General features: G+C 38.7%; 1 protein-coding gene across 1 annotated transcript; it reads right to left on the bottom strand.

The window, feature by feature from the left end:
• Positions 1-1,622: 1,622 nt before the first annotated feature.
• Positions 1,623-12,266, bottom strand: LOC105446885 (CUB and sushi domain-containing protein 3-like). The gene is made up of 6 exons (XM_030983689.1): positions 12,263-12,266; positions 10,840-11,277; positions 5,825-6,166; positions 4,735-5,091; positions 2,535-2,876; positions 1,623-2,008 (listed from the first exon to the last, which is right to left on the bottom strand). Exons 1-6 carry the CDS (start codon positions 12,264-12,266, stop codon positions 1,623-1,625), a joined length of 1,869 nt encoding a protein of 622 aa, XP_030839549.1.
• Positions 12,267-19,447: the final 7,181 nt, after the last annotated feature.

Here is a 19,447-nt window from a genome sequence, read left to right on the forward strand (position 1 = left end):
CTGTTTAGCCTATACTTTAGCGGACAGGTTTGATTAGCGCAGGTAACGAAGCAATCAAAATGATGCCGAATGTGTAACGTGCCAATTGTTTTCAACTCACTTTTCGAAGCTGATCCAACTTTTGTTGACGAAGAAGCAGGCTTAGCAGTTACAGTGGTTGTGTCGGATGCATGAGAAGGTATGTCGCTCGTTGACGCAGGTGTAATAGGTTGCCCTTGCGTTGTAGTAGGATTCGTCGTCGAAGTCAATGTTGTTGGCACTTTGAGAGTTTAGAAAATAAAATGCAACGTTATCGGAAACAATTATAGCAAATGGGTATTTGGGAGGGGGCTTTGGGGAGGGGGGGGGGGGGGGAAATTGTGCCTGTCTGGTCAAAGCCAACCAAGTCGAGTATAAAATAGAAAATGTACCCTATTTCTGCAACGCAACTAATTGAGACCCGGAAAGATAAGAGAAACAGTGAACACTTTTTTGGAGGGGTATATGTGTGGTCGTGTGTGTGCGTTTATGGGCGTGTAGTTGTGTGTAAGTGTGTTTTTTTTTGCCCCCCCTACCAGAGAATGCTGGATGTTCTAAATATTATCATACGACGAATAGGATTTGCAAGTAAGTTATATCCGTCATCATGCATGTTCCTTCACAACATACTTAAAGAGGTATGTATGTGTGTGTTCGTTTGGGGGAAAGCGTTGGATATGAGGACCTTTTAACTGATAATGTTATCATTTCAAGCAGAGGCACAGTAGTTCGCGATATAATGAAAGGGAACCTCACCCTAAAAAATAAAAATAAGTGCCCGTTGATGTACAAAACCCCTTAAGAAAATGTACGAGAGAAATAAATAACCAATGAAGACATTCTTGGCATGATGTGATGTCTTTTAGCATGAAATGGGTGCAGTCATTTTCTTGAAAATGTGACGTACCAATTGGAGTGGTATGTGTATCCTGCATCAAGCTTTAGTTGGAAAGACGTTTTAAATCAATAACAAAATCTTTAATTTTCAATGAGGAACAATGATAGCAGGAGAAGTTAGAAATTATATTTGGTGAAAAATATATGAGAGGGGAACAATAGTAACTAATTCATATACAAATACTGGAATATATCAGTTGAAAAATCTATTTCAAGAGAAACCTTCATCCCAGAAGAGCACCAACTTATTTATGCAATTGTATGCGTTCTGGCAATTGTAGTACAAAGGATAATAGCATGTGAATGAAATACTTCAACACCGCACACACATGGGAATACTTGATAACGACTTCACAAAGTACGTCACGTTATCAAGAAAATGCTCATGTCGTGCTGAGAAAATTTACAATATTCTTGCTTTATTCTTCTCTCATACATTTTGGTGGATAACCTTGTAGACTAATGGGCAAGTATATAATAAACCTCTTAAAAAATATACATTTTTTTTATTGGGTTGAGGTTTCCTTTAATCATCAATAGATCACTAAATCGGCAAAAGTATATAAGCTGCACGCAATTTAAAAGCCAATTATAGTGGACTAATTTCAGTTATTGTTCAGTCGCAAACTGAAATGTCAAAGCAGTGACCAAAGAATGGAAGGAAGAACAAAAAGAGTAAATACTTTCATGCGCCTTTCGATAAATCTTTACATTTGTGAGATCCTTAACTGACCTGGCACCGGAGTAGAAAATAACGAAATATTGAATCCTGTGTATCTATAACCCCCTTGTAATCCGTCATCACTCGTGAATCGAATCCAGAGAAATGGGCCAAGAGTTGTGATGTTGTGTGATGAATATGTTCCAGAAATATTGGGCCTTCTTAGAGTGGACTCCTCATATACCGATGTCTGCCCCTCATATAGATAGAGAAAGTCCCTAAATGTCTCGACTGAGAAATCGACGAAGTGCACGACAACTTGGTGGTTCTCCGGAGCGATCGCATGCCACATGAGGTTCAGATTGGTGCCATATTGAGCAGGGTAATTAGGTGACTGCAGGTATTCCGCATTCCCGTGGTTTAAATAGATGACTGTGATTTAAAGACAGCAATAAAAGTACATAATAAATAAATATAAATAATTATTAAAAAAAAGATAATTAAAAAAAAGATATTAATAATAAGAAGGATGAAATTGTTGGTATTTTATCTTTGCAGTTTAACATTAAACAAAAATAATATTTTTTCCCTGAATGTGTGAAGAGTGAAATCAGAAGAAAAGAATTAGGCTTTTATTCTAAACAACAAAAATGTATCGCATTCTGAAATGTTAGATACAACCTGTTTTTTTCTCTTTTAGGAAAACAGAACGGTTGAAAAAAACGTTAGCTTGCTCTGATCGTCACATCGGGAAGGTTTTTGAAATTCCCGTTGTGTAAAATATTCCCGAAAGACATCTGTATATATTTCTAAAATCAATTCATTTTATTTTTTCTATTCATTTTTTTACGGATTGCCTAACCTTCAATTGACGGATTTGTGAAAGTACAAACAAAGAGGTTAATATATTGTAATTAATTTCACATGTAGTTTGTTGTATGAAATGTATGGAACTCACCTGGTATTTTTGCATTGAGCAATGCCTGAAAACCTTTGAACCTTCTTCCTTCATTACTGGCGAATCTTATCCATAGGTAAGATCCAATTGATGTAATGTTTTCAGGGATAGACCATCCAGACAGAGACGCCCTCAATGTTGACCTCGAGAAATCCGATGTCCATCCTTCAAAGATGTATACGAAGTCTGAATTCTCCTCAGTTTCAAAACGATGAAATAGAATATGGACTCTGAAGCCTGAAGTCGCTATCACTTGGAAGGCGATGTCGATATTATTGTCATAGTATCCAGGGACGTTTGGAATAGATACGTATTCCGTTTCAATCGTATCTAACATTATAACTGTAGTTTCGATAACAGACGAAAAAAAGTGAACAATAAAATATGAAAACATTTTTTTTAGGAATATCATCATTCTCCTTGAATTACAAGATATAATGTCTGCTCCCCAGTATTTGTTTGATATCTATTACATAATCCTGCACTTATTCGGAAAATTGTATTCACTTAAAGGTCAGGTGGCATTCAAATATAAGTTGGTTCCTGCTGATGTGCAGGCCCGCATACAACTCGTATTTTGTTATCAAAACATCTAAATATATTTGATAGTTTCATTTTTAAAAATAATTTTCTCAGACCTGCTAAGCTCTACCCTTAAAGGCCCGGTCACACAGGGAGGACGCATGGGGAACGCACGGCCAGCGCATTGGAAAATTTGCAATTTTGGCCAGTGCGTTGTCGTGCGCCCAACTTATGTCGAAGCTACAGCGAGCTCACACCAAATGCATAGCGTGTTGCTAGCGCGCTGAGCGCATACAGGGCGCATACAGAGCGCATACAGACCGCACACACATGATAACAACTTCCACGAATGCACCGCGTTCTACGACGCACGCATTGGAAATCGGAAAAGGCCGTTTGCCTAACTTTCGTCATGATTTTAGAAAAGCTAGCTAGCTGACAAAAAAATGTACAGCGTGTAGCTAGCGCGCTGTGCGTATACAGGGCGTGTGCTCCGCGTATGTCAAGCGCTGGCCTAGCGCTCTCCACGCATGTCTGGTGTGCCTTTGGCGTGTCCATTCATGCGTCGAGCTCCGCGCACACTTTTGAGCATGCTAAAAACCGACGCACACAGCGAATGACGACGAATGCATAGCGCTGGTCCAGCGTTGGTCCAGCGCGCTCGACGAACGAGTAACGAATGATGACGCACGCCTAGCGAACGACAACGCACTGGCCCAAATTGCAAATTTCCAATGCGCTGGGCGTGCGTCCCCCATGCGTCCCCTCTGTGTGACCGGGCCTTTACACAAATGCTCCAGATCTCGTTCATCTTGTGACATCATCTGTCAATCATTAGTGAGCTGACAAGAGAAAGTGATATGTAGTTTCAACAGAGCTGACCACCTGTTTAATACAATAGACCATACAATGCCAACATAGGAGTTGCTATCTTAAACGTGCGCCAGAAAAGAAAGGTAATGTGGAGGTACTGTATGAAAGAATGCAATTCTTTTGTGAGCATGGGCTGAGCTGGGGGAGGTTTCTTACCACTGTTTCTTGTTAGCTCACTAATGATTGACATATGATGTTACAAGATGAATGAAATCTGGAGATTTCTTTAGGGTGGAGCTTAGCAGGTCTGTGAATTTTTTTTGTTTTAAATATTAAAAATCTATTAAATTAATTGTTAGATGTTTGAATAACATAGTATACGTTGTATACAGCCCTTTATATCACATGATTCAACTTATATTTGGATGTCACCCGGCCTTTATACCATTGGTGTCACACTTGATCAAAGATAACTAAAACGTTCCATTATCGCAGAATGCAGATGCGGGTTATTGTCATTTTGTCATGTTGGTGGAGGAGAGTTTGGCGAAGGAAAACAAAAATTCCTGTTTGAAATTGAAAACGTACCGACGGATCACAAAATATATTCAGAATTGTAACACCCTCTTGGAAAACAAATTTATTAATAAATTATCCAATTCTAATGTAGAATATTCTCAAACTTTTACACAAAATATTATTTCACAAATAAAACTGCAATGCAAAACTTCTAACAGTCTTAATACATTTTGCAAATAAATTGCATAATTTATTCAGATACAAGCATTCATGTGATTTCTGATATGTTATCTAAAGACTTCTTAATCAGAAATATAACATGAACCGTGAAACGCATGAAACTCACCGGGTGTCTCTACGGTCGTTAGCATGGCTTTGAAACCTGTGAAGTCGTAGAAATAGCTATACCAATTATCACTAGTAAAGCGAATCCAGAGGTAAGCTCCAACCGTGGTGATATCCCTTGGAAGAGATCGTCCAGAAAGAGTGTCCCTGGGATCTGAAGACCGGTACACTGATTTCTTTCCGTCGTAGACATATACGAAATCTCTGTCATACTCTGTATTGAATTCGGTGAAGTGAACCATAATGCGATATCCCGAAGGAGCCCTCACATGCCACACAATGTCAATGTTGTTGTCATAGAGGGATGGAAAGTTTGGTGACGTGAGGATTTGTGTCTCATTTGTCTGTAAATTGATAACTGTAACAAAATCAAACATAATATATTTAACTTATGCAAAGTTATCAGCTTCATATTTTCACACTAATACAATCATGCCATGGTAATCCGACTCGAACAATGTTTTTTCTTTATCTAATATTATAAGAGGGTGATGATGTCACCTTGCTATGCCTTGCAATATAGAATTCAATTTGATTCGAAAAACTGAATAAAACGACTTTGATTACTTTTTTCTCATACATGTACCCGTCTTCACCAAGTATAATATATCTATATATATAGGCCTATATAAAGGTGCGATAATTCATAACTCTGACATGACAACGGGTGTTCCAGAAAATGTAGGCGTGAAGAAAATATATTTTATTTTATTTTCCAGATGGATAGTTCATACACATTATGCTCTTTAATAATATGTCCATTTATATTGCGCAGCTACTACATATAGGCCTCTATACTCTACTTCGCCTAATACAAAATATCAGATTATTACTCAGGCTGTAGCTGAGCCGCCATGATAAGGGGCTAAAAAAACATTCAAGGATATTCTCCTACCAGGTGCCCATTTACTCGTTTTGAAATCTTTTCTCCTAATTTGTCTTTTTTTTAACAAAGCATAAAGCGAAGCATATTTCAATAAGCGTGATTTAAAAGTATTAGTAATTGCCTGCTATTGAATCTTATTGCACATTATCATTTCCCCTAAATTATAGGTACGCAAGAAGAGAAATGAGATCTTTAATAAACTCACCGGGTATCACCGCATAAAGTAGGGCCCGAAAACCTGTAAACACATACATGCTATTGCTCGTGAATTGAATCCACAGATGTGATCCGGCTGACGTAATATTTTCTGGGATAGATTGTCCAAATACAGACGCCACCCATGTTGACCTTGAGTAATTCGAAGTCCACCCATCGCACAAAATTACAGTGTCGTAACTCTCCTCGGTTGAGAAATTGATAAAACGAAGTAAAACTCGGTATCCTGCAGGAGCTCTCACATACCATATGGTGTCGATATTATTCTCATATACCTCAGGATAGTTTGGTGAGGTAAGAACTTCTGTCCCTTCCGTAGTCAAAGTTATAGCTGCATCATAAAAATATACAAAACTGTATTATTGATGATTACTGGGGAAACTGCGAACTTGCGTTAATAGTATTGCGAGGCATCTACGTGTTAAAGAAAGCAATAATGTCAAACAAACAGTTGAATTTACGAAGTCAATTACCCGACGCTGCTTGAATTATGCTACTACCCGCTGTAGTAAGCTTTTTATATCAGTTTTAATCCTTATATTAATAGTATCAATATTTTTCTTGATATAATTTTCATTATGATTATTGCTATTGTGAGAAATTTTAATGTTGTTAGTATTATTACCGTTATCAATATCACTTTAAATGTTATCTTTATTGCAATGACAAAAATCGTCATTGCCTTGTTATCATTATGATGATTTTAAATATTTTTAGTAATATGCCTAACAGAAGTGGTAGTAATATTAGTACTTTTGACTCTATTTATGTTTTACTAGGTTCCATATTTTTCAGAAACAATTATATGTTTTTCTTTGATAAAATGTTAGATTATCAAGTGGCTCCAATTTTCATAATAATACGCAGAATCACATTGAATTTTTTTGCTTGATCTTCTTTGGACTGATTTATTTTTACAATAGCCTTATTTTGTGGGTAGTCGTAATCTCATACACTCAACTTGGTAAACACATATCTCACCTTGTACAGCACTTAGCAAGGCCCGGAATCCTCTACATTGATTCCAGTTAATATCGTTATCACTGGTAAATCGAACCCAAATATAGGATCCTTGTGATATAACCGTTACGTTGGTTGGGATAGACCATCCAGACAGAGACGCCCTCAAAGTTGACCTCGAGTAATTTGATGTCCATCCTTCGTGTACCGCTACGACGTCGGTATTTTCCTCGGTGGAAAAATCGGTAAAACGAATCCTGACTCTGTATCCTACGGGAGCGACTACTTGCCACATTGCGTCGATATTGTTGTCGTATGCATTGGGATAGTTGGGCGAAGTGAGAATTTCCGTTCCTTCCGTGTTCAAAATTATAGCTGCAATATCAAAGGATTTGGATGAAAGTATAATTATTTACATTTGTGTTAAAATATAACCAAAGGTAAACTAATTAGACTAGATTAGGTAGAGAATTAGAGAATGTTATTGGGTGAAATCCTGGGATATATCGAATGAAAATTTGATGAAATGATGATATATAACTCACTTTCTAAAAAAGGCTAACATTTGAAACATCTATAACAAAATAGAGAGTGTGATAGATACTTATTTTTTTCTGTTACAATGGATAGTACGATTGTTATAAAATCACGATGATTAGGTTATGGGATTTTTTTTGTTGGTATTGTTAATCAGTATAATGGGCGTAATTATGTCATTTTCACACTAGTCAGATTACCATCTGATTCTGTTTCCCTTTTACTACAACCCAAGTTTAGTCTGACATTGAATAATTGAAGGCGAATAAAGAGAGGGCACTAATCCGCTTTGATATATGTGATGTGTTTTCCCTACATCATCGACTGGTTAACCATAAATCTCTCACATTCGTTTACGTAGAAATGCCACGTAAATGAACACGCATCCTTTTGTCCAAGTATTAAAGTCGCACTTGAAATCGAGTTAAAACTTTAGATTTATTTTTATAATCGCCATAAATTATGTTGTGGGTAGTTGTAATCTCATACACTCAACTTGGTAAACATATATCTCACCTCGTACAGCACTAAGCAAGGCCCGAAATCCTCTATATTGATTCCAGTTCATGTTATCACTGGTAAATCGAACCCAAAGATACGATCCTTGTGATATAACGTTGGTTGGGATAGACAATCCAGACAGAGACGTCCTCAAGGTTGACCTCGAGTAATTTGATGTCAATCCTTCGTGTACAGCTACAACGTCGTCTTTCTCCTCGGTGGAAAAATCGGTAAAATGAATCCTGACTCTGTATCCTACGGGAGCGACTACTTGCCACATTGCGTCGATATTATTGCCGTATGCATTGGGATAGTTGGGCGAAGTAAGAATTTCCGTTCCTTCCGTGTTCAAAGTTATAGCTGTATAACATCAAGGGATTTGGATGAAAGTATAATTATTTACAATTGTGTTAAAATATAACCCAAGGTAAACAAATTAGATAAGATTAGGTAGACAATTAGGGAATGTTATTGGGTGAAATCCTGGAATATATCGAATGAAAATTTGATGAAATGATGATATATAACTCACTTTCTAAAAAAGGCTAACATTTGAAACATCTATAACAAAATAGAGAGTGTGATAGATACTTATTTTTTTCTGTTACAATGGATAGTACGATTGTTATAAAATCACGATGATTAGGTTATGGGATTTTTTTTGTTGGTATTGTTAATCAGTATAATGGGCGTAATTATGTCATTTTCACACTAGTCAGATTACCATCTGATTCTGTTTCCCTTTTACTACAACCCAAGTTTAGTCTGACATTGAATAATTGAAGGCGAATAAAGAGAGGGCACTAATCCGCTTTGATATATGTGATGTGTTTTCCCTACATCATCGACTGGTTAACCATAAATCTCTCACATTCGTTTACGTAGAAATGCCACGTAAATGAACACGCATCCTTTTGTCCAAGTATTAAAGTCGCACTTGAAATCGAGTTAAAACTTTAGATTTATTTTTATAATCGCCATAAATTATGTTGTGGGTAGTTGTAATCTCATACACTCAACTTGGTAAACATATATCTCACCTCGTACAGCACTTAGCAAGGCCCGAAATCCTCTATATTGATTCCAGTTCATGTTATCACTGGTAAATCGAACCCAAAGATACGATCCTTGTGATATAACGTTGGTTGGGATAGACAATCCAGACATAGACGTCCTCAAGGTTGACCTCGAGTAATTTGATGTCAATCCTTCGTGTACAGCTACAACGTCGTCTTTCTCCTCGGTGGAAAAATCGGTAAAACGAATCCTAACTCTGTATCCTACGGGAGCGACTACTTGCCACATTGCGTCTATATTATTGCCGTATGCATTGGGATAGTTGGGCGAAGTAAGAATTTCCGTTCCTTCCGTGTTCAAAGTTATAGCTGTATAACATCAAGGGATTTGGATGAAAGTATAATTATTTACAATTGTGTTAAAATATAACCCAAGGTAAACAAATTAGATTAGATTAGGTAGACAATTAGGGAATGTTATTGGGTGAAATCCTGGAATATATCGAATGAAAATTTGATGAAATGATGATATATGACTCACTTTCTAAAAAAGGCTAACATTTGAAACATCTATAACAAAATAGAAAGTGTGATAGATACTTATTTTTTTCTGCTACAATGGATAGTACGATTGTTATAAAATCACGATGATTAGGTTATGGGATTTCTTTGTCGGTATTGGTAATCAGTACAATGGGCGTAATTATGTCATTTTCACACTAGTCGGGTTACCATCTGATTCTGTTTCCCTTTTACTACAACCCAAGTTTAGTCTGACATTGAATAATTGAAGGCGAATAAAGAGAGGGCACTAATCCGCTTTGATATATGTGATGTGTTTTCCCTACATCATCGACTGGTTAACCATAAATCTCTCACATTCGTTTACGTAGAAATGCCACGTAAATGAACACGCATCCTTTTGTCCAAGTATTAAAGTCGCACTTGAAATCGAGTTAAAACTTTAGATTTATTTTTATAATCGCCATAAATTATGTTGTGGGTAGTAAGCGGTCATTTTTTTTTTTTTTTGGTCTCGAAATCTGAAAACTTGACATTTTTCTTCGTTGGGAGGGGGAGGGGGTAAGGTCACCTGTTTTAGGTTAGCCGTGGGCATATTTTTTTTTTTTTTTTAATTTTTTTTAATAATAATTAAAAAAAAAAAAAAAATAATCCAAAGGGGGGAGGGGGGGGGGGGGGGGGTTAGGTTTTTTAAGGGGGGGGGTTTACACACATAAAAATACCAAAGGGGGGGGGGGGGGGGGGTTTGAACCTCCAACCCCCCCCCCCCCCCCCCCCCCCCCTGCGTACGCCCCTGAGTGAGTCCCTTCGTCAGTTTTTCATTAGGCATTTCTGGTCAGTAACACTGATAGATAGGAAATTGGAGGATGTTGCACATTGGATTTATTAGAAGTATGCAAAAGGAAAGAAAGAAGGAAAGAAAGGAAGGAGGCCAGAAGGAAGAACAAAATAGAGAAAACCAGATCACAGCGGGGACCATTTCCTGACACTGGGCTTTGGTATACTTCGGGCACAATACGTTTAGTTAGCCTGACATAACATTTAAGGCAAATCAAGAGTGGGCATTAATCGGCTTTGATATTTCTGATGTTTTATCCCTACACCATAACCCATAAACCTCTCCCACTCCTTTATGTAGAAATGCCATTTACGTTTATATTCATCCCTGCAACATTATGTTAAAGTCGCACGCAAAAAGTAAAACTGAGGATTTACTAATTTCGTTTTATATTATGTAGAGTGAGTGCCTTCGTCAGTTTTCCGTTTGGCACATCGGATGTAAAATTGACAGTAATGATATTGAAGAATGTTAAAGAAAGAGAGAACGGAAAAAGAGGAAAAACAAACAAAGAAATAATTAAAAGAAAAACAGAGCACAGCGGCGATCATTTACTGACACTTGGCTTTGGTATACCGTTGGCACATTACGATTTGATGTTTAACAGAATCTTAGCATTAAATAACTCACTTCGTAACTCAGCACTTAGTCGAGCCCGGAAGCCTCTATACCTAGTCCAATAATCACTGGTAAAGTTAACCCAGAGATATGATCCTTGTGATATGATAGCGGCTTGAACAGAGCTTCCGGATAGAGATGCCCTCTGCGTTGATCTTAAGAAGTCCGATGTCCATCCATCGCGCACGGTAACAATGTCATTCTTCTTCTCAGTTTTAAAATCGACGAAACGAAGAATTACTTGATAGGCTTGAGGGACTTTTACTAGCCATCCCACGTCGGCGTTTCGGGGGTAATAGGACGGATAGTTAGGAGACTGAATAAATGTCTGCTCCCCAACCTGCAAGTCGATAGCTGTAAAAAAAGAACAACAAAAGAAGATATAAATAATAACTGGGCTGTCTAGCAGTGTTGTGTTCGAGTTCACAACATCTGAATCCGAGTCCGGGTCTGAGCTTAGCAATACCGAGTCCAAGTCCGCTTGGACTCACGTCACGTCACCCAACACTGTTGCATACACTTGCACGAATGTCAACAAGATTATACCCTTTTGCATAAAAAAGTGCGTTTAATCGCAACTTAAACAATTAAAAGCAATTCCCAAATACGCGATATTGATTCGTTGAAAATCAAATTGGGCTTTATTTTTGAGTTGCGTGTAAACGCTACTTTTTCGCAACCTTTTGTGAAAACATTCCCTTCATTCAAGGTTTATTCAAAATGTCCGGGGTAATGCACGTGCAATAAATTCCTCTCATCTACAAACGTTCTAGTCCAATTTACCCGACACTTTGTGACAACACTACACCAAATCTACAAAAGGCCGCATCCTCTTCCGCTTTCGGGTAACGCGACAACCCGACCGTACGCGATGACGCGATGATTCAAAATAAGCTATATATTTATTAAAAGCAAAATGGCCCTATTAGATCTACCTATGATTTCACATTTGACTTGATCAAAAATAAATGATACAACGAACTATTCTTCTACATGTAATAATGTGGACGGCACATTAGCTCACTATATTTTTTCCCTCGCACTCCAGATCGCCCCTTTTTAATTATGAAAAATCCCCCTTTTCATGAATTTTTAATAAGTCCCCTTTGATCAATTCTGATAACCTGTTCACTAAGTGCAAAATTATATACTTCAATGTATTACATAACTATGCTATGCGAATCTCCTTTTGAAATTATACATAATAAATAACATAGTAATGCGTTTTGATTGATGAACATTTATTAGAATATTTCCCCAAAATAACTTTTCTTAAAATGTGGCTAGGAAATGTCAACCACATGTCTAAATATCATGTTCCCAAATAATACTATGACTTCATGGTAAAACATTATACTCCTATAATAACATATTGACGGAGCAGAGAATACGACTTACTTATCTCTTGCCTGGCATGTGCAAATGGATTGCTCACACATGTTGACAGAATAACTGCACAAACAAAAGTGAATATTCCGGTCATATTCGTCTTGGTTAAATCCATGTGTTGGTTAGGAGCCTCTTTATCTTGTAGATTTATTCAAAATCCAATCGTCAATCTCAAAAGTTGACCTGACGGTAGGAATGCCGAGTTCAATGTCAACATAAACACGATCGAGAAGGAATCTCCAAACTGTTCGTTTCTAATACGTCCAGTTGCCTTGAAAATTTACTTCTTAACTTCCTCTTCAGCTGTACCTTTTTGTATATAGGCCTATCGTACTGAAATTTTCCTTACAAGGAAATGCTTTCTCTGTGCAAAATGACATATTCATATTCACGTTTGAAGTGTTTCCGGTACTATAATTGAGCTTTTATTGTCATTTGAAATGTTTAGGTTCCTGGTATGTGGTATGTTCCAGATATCCCTTGATAACGTTGTCGTTTGATCATGTGCATCCCTTTCACTGCACTAATCACAACCACGGAATTCATATGAAAACAGGGTAAAAAAGATATTAGAAAAATCAACTTTCAATTCAATGTTGTAAACAAATTAGCAATCATATCTGGATTACGAAATACGTCATTGTTACGTTCTCACATTGTTCAGATGAGAGATAGTGGTACTAAGGCAGTGATTTCAATGCTAGATGTACAATCAAAGATAATCTGAACATTTGAGCGAAAACGGATCATTATTCATGGTACAAGTTGGGGAAAACTGATCCGATCGATTCCTTAATTCTCCCAACTATATTTTTACAATTTAATTACATCTTAGGTGAATGAAAATCTCACAAAGCAATAAAATGGCTCTACATTCCATTCCAGACATTTAAGTGTTGACAGATTTGTTATAGCCTGTTTTTATGTCTTTTTTTATGGAAAAACGGTTGGGAAAATTCAAAAAATGGTTGGGAGAATGTAGATTCAGAAGCGCCGCACATCGACACCCGTTCGAAAACCCGTTGAACTTCGGAATTTTCGGATTTGGGGCATCGTAGTTGGATAATCCATACATACAAACATAATTTTACGTGTTTTGCATCCTGATACAACAGATTTGTGAAATCAACCATCACAATTTTACTAAGTACCTTTAAAAGAAAAGGGACTAGGTTTTTGAACTTACATCGCGTTGATTTTTTTAAAGTCTTTTCGATCTTGTTTAAAGTAAACACATTTCACATACTTTACATATCATCATGATCACAAAATTGTGAATTGTATTCAATGGAATAGTAATACACTAAATAGAGATTTGAAACAAATCCAATAACAGGCGCGGATCCAGGATTTTCCAATAGGGGGGGGGGGGGGGCCGGAAATTTGAAAATTGCGCAGACCGTTTTTCAAATCAACATACCAATACTGACAAGGTCATATTAGAAGCACCATACCGGTAATTTTTTTTGACATTTTCATGGGGGGGGGGGGGGGGGCTGAAGCCTCTTGCCCGAAAAAGTAATTTTCTGGTTTCACAATCGGCTAGTGAGCGAAGCGAGCGAGCAAAAATTTGAGGATAATATGTATTTTTTGAAAGTGTTATTTATCACCAAAATATACGAGAAAAGATATAACAAATTCATATTCGGGTAGCTCGCTGTCCCCCCCCCCCCTATTACGCGCGAAGCGCAGAAGCTTTAATGTTTCATGAAATTATTAGAGAAGAAGAGGATTCGTTGTACCATTCTCGACTCCTAATCCTTGTTTTAATTTAGTTTTCCCTCCGCTCTCCCCCCTCCCTCCCGCGCGAAGCGCGGAAGTTTTGACCTTTCATTAAATGATATTAGAGAAAGAAGACGATTTGTTGTACCATTCTCGACTCTTATTCTTTGTCTAAAATTCAGTTTTCCCCCTCCCACGCGAAGTGCTGAAGCATTGACCTTTCATAGTTTAATGAAATTATTAGAGAAAGAAGATAATTCGTTGTTCCATTCTCGACCCTCAATCCTTTTCTGAATTCAGATTCCCCCCTCCAGCGCAAAGCGCAGAAGCTTAAAGTTTCATTAAATTATTAGAGAAAGAAGACGATTCGTTGTACCGTTCTCGATTCTTAATAATTGTCTGAATTCAGTTTCCATACCCCCTCCCGCATGAAGCGCGGAAACTTTGACGTTTCATTAAATCATTAGAGAAAGAGTACCATTCTCGACTCTTAATCCTTGTCTGAATTGAGTCCTCCCCCCCCCCCCCCTTTCTCGCGCTAAGCGCGGAAGCTTTGACGTTTCAATAAATTATTAGAGAAAGAAGACGATTTGTTGTTCCATTCTCGGTTCTTAAGCATTGTCTGAATTCAGTTTCCCTCCTTCGCGCAAAGCGCGGAAGCTTTGACGTTTCATTGAATTATAAGAGAAAGAAGATGATTTGTTGTACCATTCTCGACTCTTATTCCTTGTCTGAATTCAATTTTCCCCCTCCCGCGCGAAGCGCGGAAGCTTTGACCTTTCATTAATTGATATTAGAGAAAGAAGACGATTTGTTGTACCATTCTCGACTCTTATTCCTTGTCTGAATTCAGTTTTCCCCCTCCCACGCGAAGTGCTGAAGCATTGACCTTTCATAGTTTAATGAAATTATTAGAGAAAGAAGACGATTCGTTGTACCGTTCTCGATTCTTAATCATTGTCTGAATTCAGTTACTATACCCCCTCCCGCGCGAAGCGCGGAAGCTTTGAAGTTTCATTAAATCATTAGAGAAAGAGTACCGTTCTCGACTCTTAATCCTTGTCTGAATTGTGCCCCCCTCTCCCGCGCGAAGCGCAGAAGCTTTGACGTTTCTTAAAATTATTAGAGAATGAAGACGATTCGTTGAACCGTTCTCGATTCTTGATCATTGTCTGAATTCATTTTCCATACCCCTCCCGCGCGAAGCGCGGAAGCTTTGACGTTTCATTAAATCATTGGAGAAAGAGTACCGTTCTCGACTCTTAATCCTTGTCTGACTTGAGTCCCCCCTCTCTCGCGCGAATCGCAGAAGCTTTGACGTTTCATTGAATTATTTGAGAAAGAAGATGATTTGTTGTACCATTCTCGACTCTTAATCCTTGTCTGAATTCAGTTTTCCCCCTCCCACGCGAAGTGCTGAAGCATTGACCTTTCATAGTTTAATGAAATTATTAGAGAAAGAAGATAATTCGTTGTTCCATTCTCGACCCTCAATCCTTTTCTGAATTCAGATTCCCCCCTCCAGCGCAAAGCGCAGAAGCTTAAAGTTTCATTAAATTATTAGAGAAAGAAGACGATTCGTTGTACCGTTCTCGATTCTTAATAATTGTCTGAATTCAGTTTCCATACCCCCTCCCGCATGAAGCGCGGAAACTTTGACGTTTGATTAAATCATTAGAGAAAGAGTACCGTTCTCGACTCTTAATCCTTGTCTGAATTGAGTCCTCCCCCTCTCTCGCGCTAAGCGCGGAAGCTTTGACGTTTCAATAAATTATTAGAGAAAGAAGACGATTCGTTGTTCCGTTCTCGGTTCTTAAGCATTGTCTGAATTCAGTTTCCCTCCTTCGCGCAAAGCGCGGAAGCTTTGACGTTTCATTGAATTATTAGAGAAAGAAGATGATTTGTTGTACCATTCTCGACTCTTATTCCATGTCTGAATTCAATTTTCCCCCTCCCGCGCGAAGCGCGGAAGCTTTGACCTTTCATAGTTTAATGAAATTATTAGAGAAAGAAGATAATTCGTTGTTCCATTCTCGACCCTCAATCCTTCTCTGAATTCAGATTCCCCCCTCCAGCGCAAAGCGCAGAAGCTCAACGTTTCATTAATTTATTAGAGAAAGAAGACGATTCGTTGTACCGTTCTCGATTCTTAATCATTGTCTGAATTCAGTTACTATACCCCCTCCCGCGCGAAGCGCGGAAGCTTTGAAGTTTCATTAAATCATTAGAGAAAGAGTACCGTTCTCGACTCTTAATCCTTGTCTGAATTGTGCCCCCTCTCCCGCGCGAAGCGCAGAAGCTTTGACATTTCTTAAAATTATTAGAGAATGAAGACGATTCGTTGAACCGTTCTCGATTCTTGATCATTGTCTGAATTCATTTTCCATACCCCTCCCGCGCGAAGCGCGGAAGCTTTGACGTTTCATTAAATCATTGGAGAAAGAGTACCGTTCTCGACTCTTAATCCTTGTCTGACTTGAGTCCCCCCTCTCTCGCGCGAATCGCAGAAGCTTTGACGTTTCATTGAATTATTTGAGAAAGAAGATGATTTGTTGTACCATTCTCGACTCTTAATCCTTGTCTGAATTCAGTTTTCCCCCTCCCACGCGAAGTGCTGAAGCATTGACCTTTCATAGTTTATTGAAATTATTAGAGAAAGAAGATAATTTGTTGTTCCATTCTCGACCCTCAATCCTTTTCTGAATTCAGATTCCCCCCTCCAGCGCAAAGCGCAGAAGCTTAAAGTTTCATTAAATTATTAGAGAAAGAAGACGATTCGTTGTACCGTTCTCGATTCTTAATAATTGTCTGAATTCAGTTTCCATACCCCCTCCCGCATGAAGCGCGGAAACTTTGACGTTTGATTAAATCATTAGAGAAAGAGTACCGTTCTCGACTCTTAATCCTTGTCTGAATTGAGTCCTCCCCCCTCTCTCGCGCTAAGCGCGGAAGCTTTGACGTTTCAATAAATTATTAGAGAAAGAAGACGATTCGTTGTTCCGTTCTCGGTTCTTAAGCATTGTCTGAATTCAGTTTCCCTCCTTCGCGCAAAGCGCGGAAGCTTTGACGTTTCATTGAATTATTAGAGAAAGAAGATGATTTGTTGTACCATTCTCGACTCTTATTCCATGTCTGAATTCAATTTTCCCCCTCCCGCGCGAAGCGCGGAAGCTTTGACCTTTCATAGTTTAATGAAATTATTAGAGAAAGAAGATAATTCGTTGTTCCATTCTCGACCCTCAATCCTTCTCTGAATTCAGATTCCCCCCTCCAGCGCAAAGCGCAGAAGCTCAACGTTTCATTAATTTATTAGAGAAAGAAGACGATTCGTTGTACCGTTCTCGATTCTTAATCATTGTCTGAATTCAGTTACTATACCCCCTCCCGCGCGAAGCGCAGAAGCTTTGAAGTTTCATTAAATCATTAGAGAAAGAGTACCGTTCTCGACTCTTAATCCTTGTCTGAATTGTGCCCCCCTCTCCTGCGCGAAGCGCAGAAGCTTTGACGTTTCTTAAAATTATTAGAGAATGAAGACGATTCGTTGAACCGTTCTCGATTCTTGATCATTGTCTGAATTCATTTTCCATACCCCTCCCGCGCGAAGCGCGGAAGCTTTGACGTTTCATTAAATCATTGGAGAAAGAGTACCGTTCTCGACTCTTAATCCTTGTCTGACTTGAGTCCCCCCTCTCTCGCGCGAATCGCAGAAGCTTTGACGTTTCATTGAATTATTTGAGAAAGAAGATGATTTGTTGTACCATTCTCGACTCTTATTCCATGTCTGAATTCAATTTTCCCCTCCCGCGCGAAGCGCGGAAGCTTTGACCTTTCATAGTTTAATGAAATTATTAGAGAAAGAAGATAATTCGTTGTTCCATTCTCGACCCTCAATCCTTCTCTGAATTCAGATTCCCCCCTCCAGCGCAAAGCGCAGAAGCTCAACGTTTCATTAAATTATTAGAGAAAGAAGACGATTCGTTGTACCGTTCTCGATTCTTAATCATTGTCTGAATTTAGTTACTATACCCCCTCCCGCTCGAAGCGCGGAAGCTTTGACGTTTCATTAAATCATTAGAGAAAGAGTACCGTTCTCGACTCTTAATCCTTGTCTGAACTGAGTTCTTCCCCCCCCCCTCTCCCGCGCGAAGCGCGGAAGCTTTGACGTTTCATTAAATTATTAGAGAAAGAAGACGATTCGTTGTACCGTTTTCGGTTGTTAATCATTGTCTGAATTCAGTTTCCATACCCCCTCCCGCGCGAAGCGCGGAAGCTTTGACGTTTCATTAAATTATGAGAGAAAGAAGATGATTCGTTGTCCCATTCTCGATTCTTAATCCTTGTTTGAATTCATTTTCCCCCTTCCGCGCGAGGCGCGGAAGCTTTGACCTTTCATAGTTTAATAAAGTTATTAGAGAAAGAAGATAATTCGTTGTTCCATTCCCGACTCTTAATCCTTCTCTGAATTCAGTTTCCCCCTCCAGCGCAAAGCGCAGAAGTTCAACGTTTCATTAGACTATTAGAGAAAGAAGATGATTTTTTGTACCGTTTTAGACTTCTCAAAAATGTTTCTTTGTCTGCTCCTTTGCCTCTTACCTCTGCCTCTTACTGCCCCTACCGCCCCTAGCTACGCATGCTTTAAAGGGAAAATGAAACAATCATGATTGTAATAGCATACATGTACAATTAGGTCAGTAGAAATGAAAGGGGAAAAAAAGATCTATTTATACACCAACAATGAAATAATCGCGACCGGGAGCGTCATATCTTAGTTTTGTGTTATCGGGCGAGGGCCGGGGCGTAGCGACCAAGCGAGATTTTGCAATGTAGAATGCTGAAATTATGCATTCTAGAAAATCCTTCAGTCCAATATGTAAGTTCTTTCCGCTACATGTATATTTCTTTCTAGCTATATATCTAAATTTCCGGGGGGACGTGTCCCTCTATCGGGCCCAGGATCGCCGCCGCTGTCCATTATCACTACCAACATGAGTTCAAATATAAGCACAAGCGAGTTGGTATGAGCTGAATCCAAATGAAGGGCAAAATAAGAGTTGTGAAGTGGCCCTACCGTTAATTAAAAATTTGACTGTTTAGTATATAGCTTCTATTTGAAAGACATCCAAAATATTGTGCCCTTTTCAATTTTTTTTCAAAAAGCAGGGGCTGTTTGTAACGTTTAACTTTGAATCCGTGGCTAGAGATTTTATGCGGCCGGCCCGGCCCCCTCTATTCAATAACGTTTCCCAAGCCTTCTGGAATGACCCCAAATCTCCCGATTACAGTTTTTCCCTTATTCGTCGTTACTGTCACTTAGCGCCATTTCCTTGTCTTTCCCCTTTCTCACCCGACTTTTCTCTTCCCCTTCCCACCCCACCCACTCAGTGTTATCTAGGGTACGCGCATGTATGTTCCCTCTCTTAGTTTGAAAGCACCCCTTTATCTCCGGTGTGTAAAGTCAGTGCGGGCCGGATTTGTGTGTATTACGGGCCGGACTTTGTTGCGAGAAAAG

This window comes from Strongylocentrotus purpuratus, unplaced genomic scaffold (genome assembly GCF_000002235.5).
Source record: "Strongylocentrotus purpuratus isolate Spur 01 unplaced genomic scaffold, Spur_5.0 spur5_scaffold_13, whole genome shotgun sequence".
Lineage (NCBI taxonomy): Eukaryota > Metazoa > Echinodermata > Echinoidea > Camarodonta > Strongylocentrotidae > Strongylocentrotus > Strongylocentrotus purpuratus.